Source organism: Dermacentor silvarum, chromosome 11 (assembly GCF_013339745.2).
Source record: "Dermacentor silvarum isolate Dsil-2018 chromosome 11, BIME_Dsil_1.4, whole genome shotgun sequence".
Classification (NCBI taxonomy): domain Eukaryota; kingdom Metazoa; phylum Arthropoda; class Arachnida; order Ixodida; family Ixodidae; genus Dermacentor; species Dermacentor silvarum.
In genome coordinates this window covers 24,710,714-24,732,741 of record NC_051164.1, presented here as the reverse complement: position 1 = coordinate 24,732,741, position 22,028 = coordinate 24,710,714, and the positions used below count along the sequence as shown (strand labels likewise).

The following is a 22,028-nucleotide window of genomic DNA, read 5'->3' as shown; positions in this document are numbered from 1 at the left end:
GTCACATTTACAGGAACCCTAAAATATACAATAGTTGAATTTTAATTCTATGGGACTGAAATCGCAGGCTCTCATGTTACAGCAACCACCCGTGAAAAATACTGCCTTCTGATATTTCATTCCATAGCACCACGGTAACATGCCGTCATATTTACAGCACTTTTAGCAGTCTTGCTGTAAATTCTCGACTGGTTTCATTTCAATATAAAGGAGGCTGTTACGTTTGTTTATTCTTGTCATCGGAGTGCTCTGTAGTTCAGCTTTCCCATCGGTGTTCTTAAAGACCATTCTTTCGTCTCTGCAGTGTCAGCACAACAAGCGATGAGCGCCGATATGACGCGTTATAAACATACCTATATGTGCTTTCGCCGAAGGCTGCCAGCTGCATTAACCGACCCGCTTCTCTGACGGAGATATGTGACTAGACATACGTGTCGATTGAAATGCATTGTCGAGCCATGGAAATGTTGCATTACCCTTGCGCGAAGAACAAGAAACGGCTGTCAAAATCGGCAGTAACAGCCCGTACAGCATCCGAGGTAGGCGGTTCATTTATGGCTTTTTTTCGGAGTTAATATACCAATCGCAAAAGCAAATAAGTATTCCAGCACTTCCAGGAATACTATGCAATACGGCCAACAACTTTTTCGTTCTGATAGAGGCGCAAGTTTTACTTGCGGGGCGATAGCGCATCAACCATGTCCGAGACGTCTGTGCAACTGCAACTGTGTCCCCGTGTTGACATGGAAAATTATGTGCCGATAATCACGATTCGAATGGCGTAATGGTAAGCTACGGCGATTGGAATATGTAGGTCGGAGGTTCGATCCCTAGGGGCATTTTTTTCTTTTTTTTTTTATTGCACTGCAACGCTTTCTGTTCCTTTTTGTATTTGAAAAAATACAAAAAGGAACAAGGTAGCCAGGCACCACGTATTTCTCGCTCTAGAGCTGCATTTCGCCCCTGTACCCCGCGCCTTGCCAGCGTCCCAGCATCCTGCGCGCGACACTGGGCCCATAATCAGGTATAACACTGGGCACTGGATACTGGGTTAGCGATGAAAAAGAAAGTTGAAGTCGCGTTGAAGTCATTAACGTTGTTGTCTTTAACAGCGGTGGTAAGCCGGACGTAATGTGTGGCCTCTGCCACTGCGTTGATTAGCAACCACCTCGCGGAGCGTCGCGCGCAATGCTCGGGAGAGAGAAAGAGAAAATAAGAGCGAGAGAGAGAGAGAAACAAATTGTAGCAGCACCAACGAGGCAACGCGCAGAGGTGCTACCGACGCCATCCGTGCTTCTCCGTTTCCCCGCATTAGCGCCGAACGCTCGCGGTGTCCGTGACTGCAGCAGGCGCCCCTGGCGGCGGCTCGGCCAAGCTCCCATCAGCTGTGCGCTACTGCGCATGCGCCATGACGTCATGCCGGCGTGTCGTCTGCTGTGCGCCACCCGTACACTGTGCATAGCTTTCGCACCACTTCCTCTCCGTGTGCTCGGACTGCAAGTGCTTCGCGAGGCTTTTCCCGATGCCACGGACCACGAGGAAATGCTTATGCACTTCGTATAACTTAGCATCAGTTGGCATTACTTCGTAAAACTCAGCAACACTTCGTATAGCCAGGACCAGCAAGGAACCGATCAGCTCCGCTGTGTCTTTAGCGTTGCGCCACTAGGGCAAGCTACCCCGCTTTTTTTTTCGAAGCCGACTTTCGACCGTCGTATCTCTGTGCGTGGATTTTTTCATTATTGTGTCTTCCTTAACTGTGCACCTCCTCATATCAGACTGCATTGCGGCCTCGTTTATGTGTTTTTAAATCTGTATAAGCGTATATATAAGTAACGATGCAGCGTCGTGTAAATTGTACTGGCCTTCTATCTCTGTATATACGTGTGTATTTATCATTGTGCGCTCTAGATACTTCGAACATATGGCGTTGCTTTTTCTTAAAATATTTTATCATTGTTGTTGCTATTATGTAAAAAGAAGTAACTGTCACAATCATGCGGGGATTATATCTCTTTCTTAAGTACTGCCGTTTTTTATGTGCTATCTAGAGTCCGGTTTCAGTTGTAGGTAGTTATTAAAACCGATTATTTTTAATTATTTGCTATATTTAATACTTTACTCAATAAATATTTTATCGGGTCTCAACAAATAAGCTGTTTTTGTGTTGCTGGGTTTAGATAACCTTTTCTAACTCAAGTCGGCTCTCTCTGCTGACTTAAGAAAATGGTGTCCTGATTTTACTTAAACTTAGCTTAGTAAATACTTTGTACAAAACCGAAAGAAAGAAAGAAAGCTAATGATTCTACAATTATTCGACCACTGAACGTCATGGAAAGGAAATATACTGAAGAATGTAAAGGAGTTGCAAGACATTCTGCAATCAAGAGCGGCGCACCTTACTGTAATGTTTGAAAAGGAGAGTAAACAATGCCTGAACGTCCCTGTGCTGACTTTTGAAGTAGAAACTTGCACGACAACAATACTAGAGAATAAACTAAAGACCACATGACGAGCGATGGAACGAAAAATGATAAGCGTAATGCTAATAGACGGGAAGCCAATTGTATGCCAATTGTGTAAAGGAAGGGCGCCCGTATCCTACTTGGGATTGTCAAAACGAAGCAGACTTGATCAGGTCATATGATGAACAAAACAAACTATTGTATGGAGTACAGATGGGTGCTAAGCGAACAGAAACGCAGTCGATGGTGGTAGAATCGGGCAGGGTGATGAGTTTAAGAAGTTTGCACGGATGAGATTGAGTCAGCTGGCACAAGTTGGGGCTAATTTTATGTCGAATTTTATGCCTTCATGTGGCTGAAGGCACAAACAAGTTGATGACTGCTACATCTAAACTCAATAGCTTATCACATGCACTACTATAATTTTCGTGGCACATCCGTAGGAGAAAAATGGGAATGAGCGACTAAAGAAAAGGCGAGAACTATGTTTTTGGCTACAAACAAGTAATGTTCGCGTTTGTCCTGGCGGCCTCCCCCCACGTCGTGTTGTGCTCCATGCCGTCTGAATAAATGCCTCCCGCCTCGCAATGCGTATGGTTGGCTTACCGGATTGCGACGTGCCACCACGGAACTTTCCCGGCCCAGCATTTGAATTTCTGGTCTTCTGCTTTGCAATCCGAAATTAACAACGATGCAGGATATGAAGACTTCGTCATACGCACGAATACGCGAAGCGCTGGCGGGCTTTCTGTGCATGAAGGCTTAAAAATGCAGATGGTACTATGTCAATGCGTCGTTGCAAGTCGTTGGCAGCGCACCGTTCCTTCAGAAGAAAATCCGGAGAACATGTCGACGAATGGGTAACCTATTATGAAGGGGCACAAGTATAAAATAAGCAGGACACACATGCCTTCACAGCTTACGGAATGAAGCCAAAAATCGCTTCAGTGACATCCGTCAAAGCAAAATGCGTACCCAGCTGACCCTCACATAAGTGGCCCAATTTACCAGGGACACTTCTACATACCTAAAGGAGATAGTAGGCTTGCGTAAACGGGTGAACCCGCGCACGTGTGGAGAAGAAAGCAGTGGACATCTGCTCACGGAGATCACTGTGGACCTACGCAGTTTGCTCATCAGGAAAGACAGTCTGGACTCGGTGTCTGCAGTCACATGACAATGCCACACTTCGAGACATTGAATACGCGCAATATGACGAACCCGTTTGTTCAGCTGACCAATGCAACGACAGTGGTAAGTGTTAATGTGACGGCTTCGTCGGACCTCACCTCAACGGCCTGCATTCTCACGGCCTACTCCTGCATAGAAATCGGTGAACATTGCGGGGACAATGCCTACACGGAAGCTTCGCGTACAATGGCGCCATACTTAAAGAGGTCCTACTACCACCCCCAATCTCGTTCCATCACCGCAAGCTTGCAATGCTGCAGGTATCAAAAGTCTCAGTTAATCTCTGCGTTAGGACATGCCTACATACTTCGAAAAGCTGTCGGTGCATCGCCCATCCGGCGTGCTTTAGCAGTGGTGTTCGTGTTCACATCTCATGGTTATGCGAACACCACCCAGCAATCTCCGTGCGAGTGATCAGCTGCGCGTGCTCGGCGTAACGACGTTACCAGGGGCACTATTCTCTGGTGATCACTTTCGCATATAATTACACTTTCACGAGATTTCGCGTGACACGGCTCTGGATGCGTCTGCGTATATGGTCGACGGCTTTCCTGGCACAGTATCAAGCATGACATCTTCGCGCTGTGCCAAGAGGCTGTCGGCCATGTACTTTGATGTGTCAATTGAAAAGTTACAGTCTAAGAAAGTTACAGCCCGAGAATCCCAACACAGGGTGCCCGTTGGCCGACTAATAAGTCATCGGAAAGTAAATGTTAGCCAATATTCTTCAGACTTCTGACCAAAGTTGCACACCGCCACTAGGATCTCACGCGCACCGTGACAATATAATACAATTTGGCTCATTAGTTTTACCTAATATTTTAAAGTTCATTGACTGATTACTCAGACTTAGTACATAGGTAACACAAAAGTTGTTTTTACGTACTACCAAACATATAATAAAATCATTTCTTACAGTTCTTGAACACGACTGAGAAGATTTGGACCTATCTTCAGAGCATTTCCAACACGCCCATGTGCATCAGCAGAACTAAAGAGTCATTGTCGCGAACAGACTATAAGTGTAAACTATGTACTGGTCATCCTACTCAGTGAGTACTGTTATTTTTGTTTGAACAGAATTTAAAAATGAGACGTAAAACTTACTAAGATTTGGTAGAATATATGAGCTACTCCTAAGCATTTCCTGCGGGACAAATACTTTAGGTGCTAAGGTGGTTATAGCTTATGAGAAGGCTCGAGAAATCGAATGTGTAGCGATAATCCAACCCTGCAAAAAGCGCAAGTCGACTCCGAAGGATGCGCTGGCCTTACCGGCGCATCTTCATTACTTTCGTCGCCCTGAAAAATACAACACAATTTTATGACATAAATGAACTTTTAGTTCTAGTGAGAATGAAGGTTGCATTTATCCACAAGACGCACTGTAATGCATTTGATTATTATGCGACGATTCTTTTTCAGTCATGAGTACGACCAGTGAGAGAAGTCTGGCCTTTATCGCGTGGCCTCCTGTGCACGAAACAGAGTATATATATAAAATATATGTGGAGTATATGGCAGCACATTGGAGAATATACGAAGTATATTTATATTTAAGAACATAACCTGACTCACGCTTGCTACGGCTACTGTCAGGTCATCTTAGAATGTACCTCTACGTTTTTATCGTGATAACAATGATGTGGACACTCCAGGCGGATTTCTACCGTCAGCGTTGCCGTCACCGTGAGGTTCCGTATTAAGTTCAATGGCGATAAGACTGTGGCCGCGCGTCATATGTTGTATGTGCCAGTCAAAACGCGCGACAGTGAGCCGGCGATCGCGGCTCACTGATCTGTTCTTCGGGATGAGTATGCAGCTTTCAGTTTCACAATTATTAATGTGTTTTCGCGACCAACATGCTAAATGAAAACGGTATCTCGGTGAAGTGTTCATATATAAATAATACCCACTAAGGACTAAACTAAGAACTACGCATAGGTTAACTTTTATAACTGTAACGCTCATGGTGATCACAGTAACACGTTGACAATATCCAGTATACAAGCACAGTGCCGTTCATACGATACAAGTTTTACATTATAGCTTCGCACTGTTTTATTCTCGTTCATTAAGGTGGCGGTCGCTCTCCGGCTGCACGCGCCCCCCATTTTCAGTACTTTTGGAGCAACCGTGGTGGCTCTTCTAGTTAAGATATAAGGTGGTGGTATATACCACAAAAAAGCTCAATCCTTGTAGATTCAAAATATATATAATATAAAGAAATTGATTATTGTGATTTAGAAATAAACGTTCAAGAACAAGCATGAGATACATGGGTTTTGCGAACTGTGTCTCAGTTGTGGCTCTGTAGCTTTAGGACATATTTATCTAGTTCCTAGACGTAGCAAAATAATTTTTAACTTTTACTTTTTGGATAATTTGCTTTTGAAAATTGCCAAATATCGCAATCTTCTCTTGTTAACAGCCCGGCAACTACATTCTCAAGGAAGCTAAATTTTGGATAAAGTAGAGCTCAAGGAATTTCATTTTCATACTCATTTTCAAAATTAATTTCATACCACCACTTTATATCTTAACTAGAAGAGCCGCCACGGTTGCTCCAAAAGTACTGAAAACGGGGGTTGCGTGCCGCCGGAGTGGGACCGCCACCTTAAGCACAGGAGGCTCAAACACACCGGACCTGTTTGTCTGAGTGGGCGTAATTGCTGTGCGGGCGAAGCCTCGAGCCACGGCTGCGCAGTGGGGGAGTGAACGTGACGTCAGCGGCCAACGCCAGCGCGCGGGCCTAGGATGGCGTCGCGACGTAAACGAAATGGGAGCAGATGCGCACCTTGTGTGAAAAGAAGACGTCGTGTGGGAAACAAAACACGAAGACGCTGGCTCGCGCTCTCGGCTACTACGCCACATCGTTCTTCTTGTAGAGTGGCATCAAGAGCATACATGCGCAGTGACTCGCATTTAGTAAACAACAAGCGTAGTTTTTGGCTCGTTGTAGCGGAAGCGTTAGTCCTCCAAAGCAAGCGAAGGTGTCTCAGCCGAACACAAAGCTGCTCAATACGGAAATCATGATGTCCCAACTGAAATCCAAAAACGGACATATGCTTACGCACCTATAATGAATCTGCAACAGATCATTCCAAATTTTATTATCAGAAACAATACAGACTTAGATATATTATCAGACACAGCCACAAAGCACATGGCCGTGTTGGGCAACGCCCTTTTCCTATAAGTTCGGAGAAACTGATACGCGCTTCCATACAGGTGTTGCACAAGCCACGGTAAACCGAGGCGGGTTTATCCTGAGCAGAAATGGTGAATTTCGGCAAAGAAGAAAGGCCATTATCATCATTATCATTGACAAAAGCTTACCCCCCTCCCCTCAGAAAAAACCTGGAACCGCCCCTGAGTATGCCTATGCTTACAAGTTTTTACGGGAGATAAAAACTACTATCCTTACTTCATATAGCTGGCCACTAATTTGCTATCGCAATAGATGTGTCGCCTTTCCGGCGTATCTGCGACCTTTTTAAACGGCGTCTAAAACGTAACCCCTCCATTTCGCCTGGAAAAGTGATAGACTTCAAGACAATTACGTGGGCTAAAGAGGAATATGCATCCGTCATATGCAGTCAACGCTAAACATATCTAAATAGCAACATCCAAGCAATACAGTGCCTGTTCAAAAGACGGAAGCTTATCGTAATAAAAAATTCCGCCTCCATTCCACCGTGTAAAAGCGGATGTACAGCGAAACTGCTGTCGACGTTACACAAGCGCCACCACCACAAGCCGTCGCACCGTTGTGATCAATGTAGCCACGACCTCATTCGAGCCCTTTTCATTGATGCTTCGACGCCGCGGTGCACATTCGCGGCTTCCATATGCTTGAGCGTAACCGGCGCTCTCGAAGTGAACGTCACTGCACATTTAAGTGCGAAGAATTTCAGGGGACCGGGCTGTCGTCGGCGTCCGTCGCGTGTGATCTGTCCTGACCCCGCTCAAAAACAAGTGCTCCAAATAGGGTCAAAACATGTGCAGAATTAATCAAAACTGGCTCAAAATAAGCTAACATGAATCAGAATACTTCAAAAGACAGCAATAATCAAGCATTAAGCGCATTACCTACAGGAAGTCGTTAAAATCGCTTCTATCATCAGAAAAAGCTTTGGCTCCATGGGCGTGGCGGTTACCCACCAGTTCTGCCTTAGCACAGGTTTCAAAACGGATGATGGATTGCTAAACACAAGATAAACAAATAATAAAACAAGATAAACTCAAGGAAAAGAGAAGGGAAACACCGGCGTATCACTGCTTCGCACTTCCCCAGGTTTCATGTAAGCGGAGCTGCATGAGCGCTGGAATTCAACTACACAAGCGCAAGGTGCACAATTTTTAACAGCGGAGCTGTTTAAGGCGACCCTCAGTCCGAGTGTCGCGAAGAAAACCTCGCTGAGTGATGACGTCACCTGCATTGCCCAGCAACCACCTCGCGGAGCAGCGTGAGCTTCGCCTCCTCTCCGTGCCGTGCACATGTTACCTCGACATAGGACGTTAAGGAGAGGGATGGGGAGCATACGCGCGGCGCGCGCTATGCTCGGGAGAGAGAAAGAGAAAACGAGAGCAAGAGAGAGAGGGAGAGAAATAAATCGTAGTAGCACCAACGAGGCAAGGCGCAGAGCTGCTGCCAACGCCGTCCGCGTTTCCCCGCGTTCGCGCCGAACGCGCGCGGTGTCCGTGACTGCAGCAGGCGCCTCTGGCGTCGGCTCCGCAGGTATAGACTAGCCAAGCCCCGGCTAGTGTGGAGGCGCAGCTTGGCCGTGACGTCACCACGGAGATAAAAGGTCGGAGCCACCGTGACCGCGGAAGAACTCTCGTTGACTGTGGCTAGTACATGTAGCCTTGACATGGGACGACCAAAGAAGATCTGGACACCCGAATAAGAAGCCGCTCATTTTGAAGCGCCTCGCGAGGCCAATCGAGAACCTGCGCGTCGGCGGTGAGCCGATTCGGAATACCGTGCCAAGAAGCACTTAGAATTTCCTAGCAATACTTAGCCAAGCCTAGTAAAACCTGGAAGAAGCTGGGTCTATCACCAGCTCCGCTGTTTACTCCAGCCTTGCACACTAGTGCAATTTGCCCACATTTTAACGCGATAGCGTTAAATGTGGGCACGTGTCGAGGCACGAACACTTCCTGACGAAGCAAGGACACTACCGACGCGGGGCACTGCCAGGGGGAACCTTCCTATAAAACCTGCTGCACTGGAGCCCTGCACTTCACTTGGCAGCAGCGAGGGCAGCGAAAGTTCGTTCCTCACACGCCTGCTTTCGTTTATTGCAGGTTAGCAATCATTTTCTTACTACACAAGTATCTTTCAAATTGCTGCCTCTCTGCTGCCAAAGTGATAATTTGGTGTTGTGAATATGAGTGAATTAGCAAAGTTTCGAGAAGAGATGAGAAAGGAAATGCTTGAATTCAAATCTGCAATTGAGAGAGAACTACGGAAGGAAATAAGAGACCTAAAAAGCAGTGTGAGCTTTTTGAATGAAGAAGTCGAAAATTAAAGGGAGAAAACATTGATCTTACGAGGGACAACAAGTCTCTAAGGAGCATCAATGAAAAGCTAACAACTGAGTGCGAAGCTTTGAGAAAACAAATGTCTCATCAGGATCAGAGGATCACTGCCTCTGAACAATACTCTCGAAAATGTAACCTTGAGATTAAGGGAATACCCAAACTTTCTAATGAGGACCTTCCTAGTACCCTTCACGAGATTGGCGCACTGTTAAATATTCCCATCTTGAAAGATGATGTTGAAAAGTGTCACCGCGTACCTGCAAAAAATGCCACTTCAATACCGAACATAGTAGTGCAATTCAAGAGCCGCTCCAAACGCGACTCGGTGCTTCAAAAAGCAAAGAAAACGCGCATCTCGACACAGGATCTTGGCCACTCCTCTAACACGCCTGTGTTCATCAATGAACGCTTATGCCCAGTTTTAAAGCAACTTCTTGGCATGGCAATAGCTAAAAAGAAAACAGCAAACTGGAAGTTTGTGTGGACGAATGATGGGCGTATTCTTGCACGGAAAGATGAAAACTCGCATGTTCTGCACATTCGTGAAGCATGTGACATTGAAAAAATTGCTTAGAATCGCTATGCGCTGTTGTGGTGCATCTTTTCTTTCGCAATGGCGATATCATCTCGTGACGTCAATAATCTTGTAGCAAGGCGCTTTCGCGACAAACTGTGCTGCTTTCATTTAAACATTCGTTCAGCACGACACAAAGAAGATGAACTATCTGCTTTTCTTAATACCTTTTCTTTTACTTTTGACATTATAATGATCACGGAGACTTGGTATACTCTAGAAGACCAGGTTTACAGGCAAGATAATTATAACACTTACTTCCTCAATCGTACAAAGAAAAAAGGTGGTGGCCTTGCCGTGTTAATAAAGAACAGCATAGACTCTCAGATAGTACCAGAATTTTCTTTGATTAATTCTGACATTGAATGCCTAACTCTAAAGTCACGAAATTACGTTTACTCTGTCATATACAGACCACCTGATTCATCTGTAAATAATTTCACTAGTGTTCTTGAAAAATTATTCAATTACGTAAATGACAACAACTTAAGACTAATTATTGCTGGTGACATTAACATCAACATACTGGAGTCTTATCCCCTCGTAATTGAGTTTATGGCTACGGTTGTGTCAAATGGTTACGGGATAGTAACAGATACCCCCACACGTATCACACCAAACTCGGCAACTTTAATTTATGTTTTTATTACCAACATAAACAAAGATAACGTAGAGTCAGGTGTATTGTGTTGCGATATGAGCGACCACCTAGCACTTTATTTTATTACAGACAGTGATACCAAAAAGCCCACGGAGTTACCGACTAGAACAGTTCAAGATATCACGCCTCTTACCTTAGCTGCTTTTAGCACAAGTCTTTCCCAAACAGATTGGAGTACAGTCTACCTTTCATTAACTGCAGATTTAGCCTACGAGACATTCATAGCTATCCTTAAACAAATTTATCTTAAGCATTTTAAAGAATTTTAAAGAAAAGGTTGTAAAAAAATGCCGTAAAAATTGAAATCCAAGGATAAATAATGAATGTTTAAAAATGATCAAAAAGAAAACGAAACTGTTTAGAAGGTTTTTAAAAACTAGAGACCTGTCAGACCTAAAAACATTTAAAGAATTCTGCAACAAAGTAAATGCGTTTATTAGGAAAGAAAAAAAGAGATTATTTAAGTCAACAATTTAATCCAGACTGCTGCAATGAGAGTGCAAACATCTGGAGGAAGCTTAATACGTTACTTCACAGGACACCTATTTGCTCAGGAATTACGGAAATAAAAATAGATGGCCAGATTGTTAAAGATCTAGAGCTTGCCGAAAAATTTAACCACTTTCTCATAAACGTTGTAAAGCCAACGCAGGAATTACAGCCAGCGCTAACTCGTGCAGAGACGACAGAAACAAACAGCATCTTTTTAGAACCAACCGACGATCAAGAAATAGCCTTAATGTTCTCTGCGCTAAAGAACACCAGCGCGCGTGACATAGACGGCTTTAAGATATCTCCGATCAAGCATGTAATCCATATTATAGCTCCTGTGCTCACTCACATTTATAAGCTGTGTTTATCGACAGGCTGTTTTCCAAAAGAAATGCAAACGTCTGTTGTCACTGTGCTATATAAAAAAAGGAGACAGAAACGACCTTACGAACTACCGACCCATTTCTATATTACCGATATTTTCAAGAGGCTTTGAAAAAATTATTTTTAAGAGAGTCATAAACTTTTGCACCAAATTTCACATAATAACAAAATCACAGTATGGTTTCATGAAAGGCAGGTCGACTGAGACTGCTTTACTAGCCCAAAAAGAAATAATTCTAAAATCTTTTGAAGATAAGAAACTCTGCATTGGAATCTTTGTAGATTTTTCCAAGGCCTTTGATCGTCTCTGTCATTAGACTTTAATTGAAAAACTAGAAATGTATGGTATTCGTAGCATCCCACTTTCACTCTTGAAATCATACCTCAAGTGCCGATCGCAATGTGTAAAAATTAACAATTACTTCTCTTCTCTTCAGCCGATAACCACTGGGGTACCACAGGGTAGCATTTTAGGGCCGCTGCTTTTTAACCTGTACATCAACGATATTGTAAAAATTAGTGATAAACCTAAATATATAATCTATGCCGATGACACTAGCATTTTCTTCACTGGTAATGATATGGGTGCATTGACTACACTTATCAACACTACATTAGAGAGCCTAAATGCATGGAGTGAGCAAAATTCATTAATCATTAACGCATCCAAAACAAAAGCTGTAATTTTTCACTCGAGGATGCAGATTACTTCTCCAGGTGATGCCTTACGCTTAGGTAGTGCGATTATTGAAATTGTAGAGACGGTTAAAACTTTAGGAGTGTTTTTTAATTGTAGAATGTCATGGGAACCACAAATTAGTAAGTTAATAACTAATATTTCCAAATGTGTAGGTATACTTGCACGACTACGTTCCTTGCTTCCAGTTTCCTTTAAGATAACACTTTATAACAGCTTGTTTTTATCGCATGTCAGTTATTGTTTTCTGGTATGGGGAAGCACAACAGCAACGAACATTAATAGACTATACAAACTACAGAAAAAAGCGATTAGGCACATTGCTAATGTTGACTATTATGCGCACACGGGTGAATTATTTAAACGGTTTAACATTATTCTAATTCATCAGCTTTACGAGTATTACCTAGCAATAAGATATAAAAAATCCCTGCTCAATAGCAATCGCGCTTTTTTGGATATTTTTCAACTAGAACCACACATTATCCCATACCCTACTCGTCACCAACAACACTGGATCATTCCATTCTGCAGAACACACCTCGGCCGACAAATGCTTCGCTTCACTGTTCCTGTTTTATTAAACAAATTAATTCAAAAAAGAATAAAAATTGAAGAATGTGGCGCACGTGCTATTAGGGAAGCACTTTTATCATGAAATCAACGCAATATTATTTATCACTAATAAAACTTTCAGCGTATATTGTGATTTGTCTTCATGTATTGTACTGTGTAATTTAACCGTAAAGGAATCTATGTATCTATATTTTCAGTTCGTGATGAATCTATGCGTATTACAAGTTGTAAAATATTAACCCTTTCTTGCTATGAATGCATTTTTGTTCGTCTGTCCTCAATGCTTTCCATGTATCAGGGAGGCTCGGGTTCCCCTCAAGTGACTAATGTCACTTTTATCCCGAGCCTGCCCTCATCCTTGAGATGAAAATAAACTGATTTGATTTGATTTGATTTGAAGGGCCCTGTGTCGTAGAAAATCCGGCGTCGCCAACCGGCGTCGGCATGTACTGCGGGTGGCGGAGAAAATCATCCCCCAACCTCCCCGACCACGCAGGCCTTCCACGTGGTGCAAGGTTTTGGTGAACAAATATTGAATTTCTCACAGTGAAATCCGTCAGAAAAATGGCAAAGTACGAATTTACCATTCGGCGTCGGATTCGCCGTCGGATTGTTTACCAATCGGCGTCGGATAGTAATTTGAATGTACGAGGAAACATAATTCTCCTACGAGGAAACTCAAACACAAACTCTTTTTCCAGCATTTCTACCAGACCTATAGCCGCGCGATGCGATGCGAACGACTCCTCATAACGCTATTGCGTTGTACTCATAAAGGTGAAGCGTAAGCGTCCTCCATTTTTTTTTTTTAGCAGTCTTGGCATGATGTCGATTACGGCCACTGCACACTCTGCGCTACCGATGCAACGGACAGAGGGCCCACTCATCAGAGACAGATACATCGCGTTCGTCGCGCGCGCACGCAGGTGTGCCGGAGTGCAGAATATATCCTCATTCTATAGACCCTTCACCTGGCGCAAGTGCGTTATTGAACTGATTCAATTTCTCAAAATAAAGTGTGCGTCAGAAAATTTGTAAAGTAAGACTTACAACGTGCAGACACGATAGCATCGGATTGTAATTGAACATACGAGAAACCCTAATTCTCTAACGCGGGAACTCAGAATTACACTAGCTCTGGAGACGAAAATTTTTCTTGACGCGACGGTGTACACGCATGGACGCAGAAAATTTGCCGGGTAGCCACATACAGCTTCACTGTAAGAATTGGGCTTACTTTGCACCCGGTCGCCGCAGTGATCGTGAAACCTGCATCTTAAAGGCAGCATTGCAAATTGGACATTTTAAAGGAGCCCTCGCATGCGCACTGTTACCTTTCCATTTCAAAATTTACCCTGCTCCTACAGAGTGGAGAAACCTATCCCATGAAATCGCCGTCATCAAGTGTCCTTCTATTTTTAGAGCACGAGAGTGTATGCGCATTTGTCACGATAAAACGAATGTGTTTTTTAACGTATATACTCACGTGTCCCTGGTGTGGTAAATTTCGGTTTTTGTATTAACATTACCGTCATGTGTTTTTGTGTTCGTGTTATCGCTGACGTAGTATGAAAAGATGTTTTGATGTATTCCCATTTTTTAATACACCTATGAAGGGTCGTTAAGGTTATAAAGAAAAGAAAGCAATTCGGACCCCTTTGTTCGCCATTTCCGCTAATCATTGCTGTATAAAGCACACGTCATCAATGCGTCAATTCTCCTTGTCAAGGTGGTACATGTGCGGAAGACGAAATGTGACGACCGCCGTGGTCATGACTGATGGTACTGTACTTTGTACTTTTGTTATCTGTGATTCATCCTGACCAGTTGACTGTTTAGGTAACGAACTGACACTAGCTTCACTGCTTACACTTCAGAAGAATCAGTGGCTTCTTTGCTATAGCAGAGAAATATTTATTTCTCTTTACTATGTTCTCTTTTCTATGTCCGTATGACGTAGCATGTACTGCGTAAAAAAAAGCATGCTTTCAAAGCTGTCAATGTAAGGCTTTTTGATAACTCGACGCTGTACCAGAGCTATTGCTAAATGTCATGTGAGGGTGCTCGCTACTGCTTTGCATAGGCACCTTTACAGACACCAGAGAACACCAGTTCAAGAGCCTTCGCCGTTCTCTGAAATGATTTGGCGCTAGGCGCGTAATGGCAAATAATTTACAGCAAATTAATTGGCAGAGTTATATAAAACTGAAAATCGTCTAAGTTCAAGGCGTAGGCGGCCGTTGGTTTGCTCACACTTTTGAGTTCTGTGTGAATAACACGCACGTCGATTCGAATGGTACTTTTTTCGCCTGCGACCTTGCAATATGTGAGAAAGACACGTGAAGCAGACGCCAATGCGTGTACTGAGCTGTGTTTGTTTTTCGCAGACATACAAAATATATGCATTCTGATAAAAAAGACATCTAACGTTTCTTTAGACGGCGTGTTCATGACACAAAAGCAGGCTGTGCTAAAGTGGAAGGAGAAAATATCATTTGGAATTTGACATTGCCAGTCAGCTAGGAACACTTGCAAAAATCAGAGCGATCCTTCTTTTTTTTCCATAATCATGACGTGCACAATTTTTGAAATGAATCAACCTTTATTTCGCATTAGAAGAAGGGTAGAATCAGGTGAACCTGTATGTATAACTTCTGCCTCAATTTCCGGTGCATATGTTAAATAATATGACAACGTAATATTCTCCACAGCATCCTTCCGAAATAAAACATAGTGTTATATTATTTGTTACTCACTTGCAGATCATGCCAAGACGAAAGTGCATCTCTAAGAAGTGGCAGTGAATATCCCGAGATGGTCGTCACCAAGCCAGGTAAACCACGCCACTCACAGCGCCTTTGCTATGTAAAGGGAGACTGTTGTTTTCCTTCATATAACCTTCATTTCAGTGTGCCATGAAGGTTCATAAAACAACCCCTTGCTGCAACTCAATTCGAGAAAATTTCTCACTTCAAGATGGTTATTGCAAGTGAAGCTCGCGTTATGATAAAAAAAGGCACGAATGTATTTTGTTTGCTAGAACATTGTACCAACTGTCCGTTTCGCTAAATAATGATACAAATTTGTGCCGCAGCTTGTTTGGGAGGCAAGGAAAATTTATACAAACACTACTATGTTTACTGCTAACTAATGTATGGTTCAGCCATCATAACACCTCAGAAGCAGTCTAGCAGAAAAGGGCTAAAATATTAGACAAATGTTTCTCCCTAATGACCACTTTGAACGTTATGAATTTATTGTTACAGAACATCAAATTGAACAGAACAGAACATCAAACCTCATGGCGTCGCCGTGAGGTTCCGTATATATTTAGGTTTATTTATGCTATATATCCCATGCCATGCTATGTTACATGCGGTATATGCGAGTGATATTGCTGCACCATTCTATGACGAAAGTTGCTCATACCAGGTCTTACATTCTTGAGAAAGCTATTCCTCAGAAGTTTGAGGGCATAGTCCACAAAAAAATGTCATGAAACAAAACACCGACAGCGCAGGCCTTTTATGTTAAATCTTCCAAGACTTACTGTACAGACTATATTGTAAGGGCCGCACTTTTCTTTCACAATTTCGACGAGGTACGGCCCTTGCACGGACGGGTCGGTGCGGCCCTTGCACGGGCTTTGCACGGGACTTTTGGCCAAGATCGCTTCCCGCCGCAGCCAGCGACTTGCACACACTTCAGATCCTGTGTCCACCCCGGCTTTCACCATCTAGTAAGCGGCACGCAGTAATGCGCAGCGCACGAACATTCGCCGATCCGCGTGCGCACGGCATGGGGGCACCGAATGCGAGTGCGTCATCGTTGGACTTTTTAATTTTTTTTTCAAATTTTGGGCTGGCACATTGAGGGCGCAGCCCTTACACGGGTGCGGCCCTCATACTACTCGATACGCTAAATATTAAAAATGCAAAACAATAACAGAGCTCAAACCTGAGAATGATGTATTTTATTGGCGTGGCTGTGGACTACCTCGGCGATCGGCCCAGGAAAGAGGCTTGACACATATCCGATACGGAAAAGTGGTGGTAAAATCGCTAAGAAAGACGTGTTGTCTTTAATTAATAAGCATACATGAAATAAACCGATGGTAGGATTCAAACGGAGGACCCCTAGCAGAACAAATGGTTTTTACCTAGCCTATATACGTTTAGTTCAATTCATACTTCCACTTCAGCTGCGAGTCTTATACTTCGTGTATTGTTCTAACATGTTGCTGTAGCATTCGTTGCTTCACCCTTTGGCGAAACTGTGATATTCTTACTTAACTTACGTTTACTCCACTTTATACTGCCCCTGCAGCTACAATGAAGTCTTACACTTGTGTTACATTCTAATGTGGTGCTATCGCACTCATTTCTTCACCCTCTTATAGAAACTGTAATAATCCTCCATGTGTTCAATAGTGAGATATCTTTATTGATATTTTTCTTGGAGAAAGTCTGATACTTTCCTTCGTTTTGTCAATATTAAACATCAATTTGTTTGAGTAACAAGAGATTTCCTATAAAATATTGAAGCAACAGACATAAACGTGGTTATGAAAAGTTCGGACTGAATATCAATGCCGCTGCTCTCAGACCTAAACCTAATATTGGGAACCCTAAAAGTACTGAGCCATATGCTTTGATCTTAAGGGCACTTCGCGCACACACTCTAAGTGGTTAGGTTATGAAGATTGTCTTACTCTGCATATAATGAATTAATAGTACTGCAGTCAAGGTCAGGTAAATATTTCGTCATCACAAAGCAAGGTGTTGCTAAAATTTTTCAAGTGCTTAATTATTTATTTATTTCAATGTCATCAGCGCACAGAGGGTGTTACAGGGAAATGGCTACAATGATTGAGTTGAGAAATCACGCACACTGTCAAACAATAGCGATAGTTATGTAACGGTAAATAGAACTCCAGAACCACTCAAGAATTTGTTCACTAAGAGCGATCTTAAACAATCGTGCATCTTCAGGGCAGATGATGTAGGCGGAAACGTTGTTCCCTTATCTGCTGGTATTAGGCAGAACTGAGTCACCGAAATGTTTTGTACAGCAGAAAAGAATCATGGTGATGATCAAAGGCCATATAACGTAAAACTATTCTTATCTGTTTTTATTCTAATCTCGTGTTGTGAAACTCCCGTAACCGTCTATGTAAGCATGTAGCGGTGACCTACAGCGTAGCTGGAACCGCCCCACTTAACGCCCTCCTCGTTTATACGAACCATTTTAGTTTGATTTCAATGCCAATAGCATTGCCTGTGTAGACATATTTTTCCTATATATTGACTGACAAGAGGCGAGGAGCACACAGGAGTGGAGAGAGCATTCGTGGGGCTGAGCTAGCGCAGTGAAAGCAGATAACTAGAGGAGAAGGGTATTGCCGGCGTTTGGGATTGGCCCACTTCTACTTGCTTAGCTTGTGGTGGTTGGTCGAAAATCGAGGCAGCATGCAACGGTAGACTAAAATTGCTGCTCAAACAGACCCTCAGCGAAGAACAATTAGCAGAGCAATATCGTATAAGTGCCGAGAGCACGGGACAATTTCATAGTTCCTCTTAAAAATATTTATTATGCGCAAGTGAATCTATTCTCCCCGGCAGCTTCGAGTAGCCAGTGCCAGAGTGATTGGTAGGCAGAGGCCGTCGATTTATTTCCGATCTGATCAATCTCCGGCTATTCCTACAAAAAGTTTATCTTTGTTTGGCATAATAATGCATCTTTAATGAGTACAAGTCACTTCGAAGGTGTGAGTTTTCGCGGTTTTGCGAAGCCGCGTGAAAGAAAGGCGAAATGGACTCAGCCCGCAAACTTTTCAACACTAGCGGAAGGTGGAATCTGAAATAATAACTTTTCCCCTTATTTTGTGCAATCTTGCGTAATCCGTGTTAACATGTTATATCAGATGGGGAGTTTTCAGTTTTCCTGACGTTGCGTGACAGACAGGCGAAGCGAGGGCAACCCGAACAATTTTTGAGCAACCTTGGAGGGCTGATAGTATAGGCGGAATAAAAGACAGTTTGGAATAGTTTTACGTTAGGGTGCTCCAAGATGTGATGCCACGTGCGATGCCTATGAAAGAATCTTTTTTCGGCATTGCGTAACCAGATATTTGCATATAAATATATACTTCAAATTCTTCTTTGAAAGCTGTAAATTAACGATGCTGAGGTTTGATTGCATTAAGAACACTGGCTGCAGAGTAGTCGTAGGGGATAAAAGAGCTGACCTGTTGTGAAGAAGTTCAATTGCATCGGATAATGTAATTACCCGAGGATACCATGCAAATGAAGTGTTCTAGAGCTACGTTCTGATAAATGTTTTCTACAGTGGTAACCGGAAATATTGTGGAGAAAGGAACGACGTTATTTCGTGCTCGTCCTAACGGCGGTGACATTTTTTAACACTTGGTCCCAACCAATTATAGCAAGTACGACTGACCGAGCATAGACTGCGTATGTCTTGACAAATAGCAAGCTGGTCCCTCTTGTCAAACGACGCAAACGTATTATCATTTCTTTCAATATCCTGCTGCTAAAAAAACTTCTGATTTTTTTTACTCTACGAATTGGGTCATCCTTCGCATTTATGATTGCACGATGCTCTACAATGTGGCCGAATGCTCATAAATATGAATCCAGGCAGGTTTTTCTGATGCAGCTTTTTCTCTTCATCAGCTCATATTGCGGGGTATAATAGTCGCAGTAGTAAACAAACTTAGACTAAAGAATAACCGCTACCGCGGGAGACTAGTTGTGTGCGGCGGGCTTTGACAAACGCGTCAAGGAGTCACAAACTGTCTTTGTTTCAGGTGGGGCAGCAGTGACCTACTTATTTAAATACTTTAACACGAATGAATGGTGTGGAATCTTCACTTACGGAAGCAGTGAGTGGATCGGTACACGCCGATGTTTTTGTTTTTAACCCTTTATGCACGAACACTGCTTACCGCAAGAAATAACGTAAGCATTGAAAGCATTAAACCACTAGGTATAAATTAAAAGTCCCTTTAAAGACAATATCAGGGAACTGCAAACTAGAGCACCGCACGGGCTCGGGCTTACCCGAAATCTCGGGCCCGGCCCGGCCCGTGGGCCGGGTCGGGCGGGGTAGGGTAGTTTTTTCACGGGCTCGGGCCGGGCTCCGGCCGGGCTCGGGCATATTTTGCTCAGGCTCGGGCCGGGATCCGACCTATTTATGAAGAACGTGCCAACCTTGGCCGTACACCCTATGGCGGTGTACCGTAGCGACGACAAGGCCATGGTCCCTGTGGTCACTAAATAAAAGAAACCACTGGATCATATAAATTTCTCATTCTTTAATAGTTCAAATAACCAATTTCACCCTCACATCTTAATAGTCCTAATTGGAAATACATAATTCCCACCATAGTACAGCTTCGCTCGTCTTCCATCTCCACCCCATTGGAAGGGCTGACATTTTTTTTTTTCATTCCTGTTCTATATGCGCTGCATGTCCGTATTTGTCCTGCACAAGCACTCATGCACACTGCAAATTTCACTCTGCGAGCGCGAAGGCAGCGACATTTCCTGAGTACTTCTACATGTATTGGTGGCTCAGATAACTATACCAGCTATTTATTTTGGAATGTTTCCTTTTTCTTTTACAGATAGTGAAATGGAGTGCGAAATGCGCGTGCGGGACGATCAAGTTGACCATTCAGAACGGACCGACTGTGAACAAAATTACGACAAAATCTGTGAAGGGAAAAGGAAATACAAGGTTTACGAAGGTTATTGCAAGTCCTAAAGCAGTTAGAAGGCACATCAATGTTCTTATTCGTCTCACAGCTGAATAAAGTTACTTGAAAAGAGTTTACAATGTTGTTATTCGCTTCGCTATAACTACATACCACGTAGCCATTAAGAACCGGGATCCTGTTTTATTGAATTTATAAGGTGAAATAAAGATGGCAGATGGCTTCGCATGGTTCGCGATGCTCAAAGTTTGTGGAAATGGCATTTGTAAACAATGATGTACTGCCTTTGTGCTTGCTAACGCCGCGCAATCGCCAATGCGGGGGCCTACGGCTTCGTCAAGATGCCCATGTGGCAGCTTTTTGGGGCGAAGCACCTTAGGGCCGAGCCTTGTCCTTCGTCGTCCGTTGTCGGTAGCTCTGGTGTGCATGGAGACCGCTATAGGGGCGCTGCGGTGCACAAGGGCTATATAAGCGCTGTATATACTGTACACCTGTACAGAACGAGAAGAAAGGGAACCGAGGGGCCCAATTTTTTAATAGTCATATGATAAGCCAACAACCAATGACACCAAGGACAACATAGGGGAAATTACTTGTACTTACTAATTCAAATAAAGAAATGATAAATTATTGGAAATGAAAGCGAATGAAAAAGCAACTGTCCACAGGTGGGAAATGAACCCACGTCTTCGCATTACGCGTGCGATGCTCTCACCAGTGAGCTACCGCGGAGCCGTTTTCCCATCCACTTTCCCCTATGTTGTCCTTGGTGTCATTGTTTGTTGGCTTGTTATGATATATATATATATATATATATATATATATATATATATATATATATAATGTATATGTATAGGTTCCAGCTTCCGACTTGCGGAGCTGGAACCGGAAGCCGGCTTCCGGCTTCCGGAGAACGCTTCCGGCGTTTTGCCGCCGCTTCCCGCGCTCTCGCTGCCTCTGGGTCCGCTTGCCGGCGTCGCCGTGCTACCGCACTGATCACAAGGCAGTCTTAATGAAGGGAAAACGAAGTCCGCACCTCAGTACCATATACGACCAATAAAACAGCATTCTATATACTGTACACATGTGTTCTCACTCATTTGCATGTTCGAGTGGGCAATGTACGGGGGATTCACGGTTACCCGAATGATCCCCCGGTGCTTCGCCCACTCATCATCGTTCACTTCGTGGGTATGCGGTGATATTTTTTTCTACATGCCCCTTGCATCGCGTACTGATGCGTCATGTACTGATGCAAATAAACATCATTGTCATTGTCAGTTCCGTCCGAATACGATATCTTCACAGCGATAGCAATATTTAGCACTGCGCACGAGCTCCTCGGAAAGCGACATTTAGGCGCGACCCCGAGGCAGCTGGCGTAGTGCTGCAGAAGCAGCATGTGCAAAAGTAACGGTCCGCTGCGAGTGCATGTCGAAGACGCAGAAACCGAATTACTGTCCTTGTTTATTTTGTCACGCACGTATCGGTGATGGTTCCCAGGCAGGAACAAAGCAAGGCGAATTCCAACTATAAACTGTGACAGCTGATTGGGCAAACTTGCACATGAAAGCAAACAAAAAAATTTACAGTCACTTATGCATCCTTACGTGGTTTGACCGCGAAAGCATGACTTCTCGGAGTTTTCTCTTGAAATAAAACTCTACCTTAATCCACCTTGCTGAAATTTGTACCAACCTCTA

General features: G+C 43.5%; 1 protein-coding gene across 1 annotated transcript; it reads left to right on the top strand.

Moving 5' to 3' along the window:
- The first annotated feature begins 4,571 nt into the window (after positions 1-4,571).
- On the top strand, positions 4,572-20,375 carry LOC125941267 (uncharacterized). The gene is made up of 4 exons (XM_049658247.1): positions 4,572-4,708; positions 15,350-15,420; positions 19,417-19,491; positions 20,236-20,375. Exons 1-4 carry the CDS (start codon positions 4,632-4,634, stop codon positions 20,373-20,375), a joined length of 363 nt encoding a protein of 120 aa, XP_049514204.1. The 5' UTR covers positions 4,572-4,631.
- Positions 20,376-22,028: the final 1,653 nt, after the last annotated feature.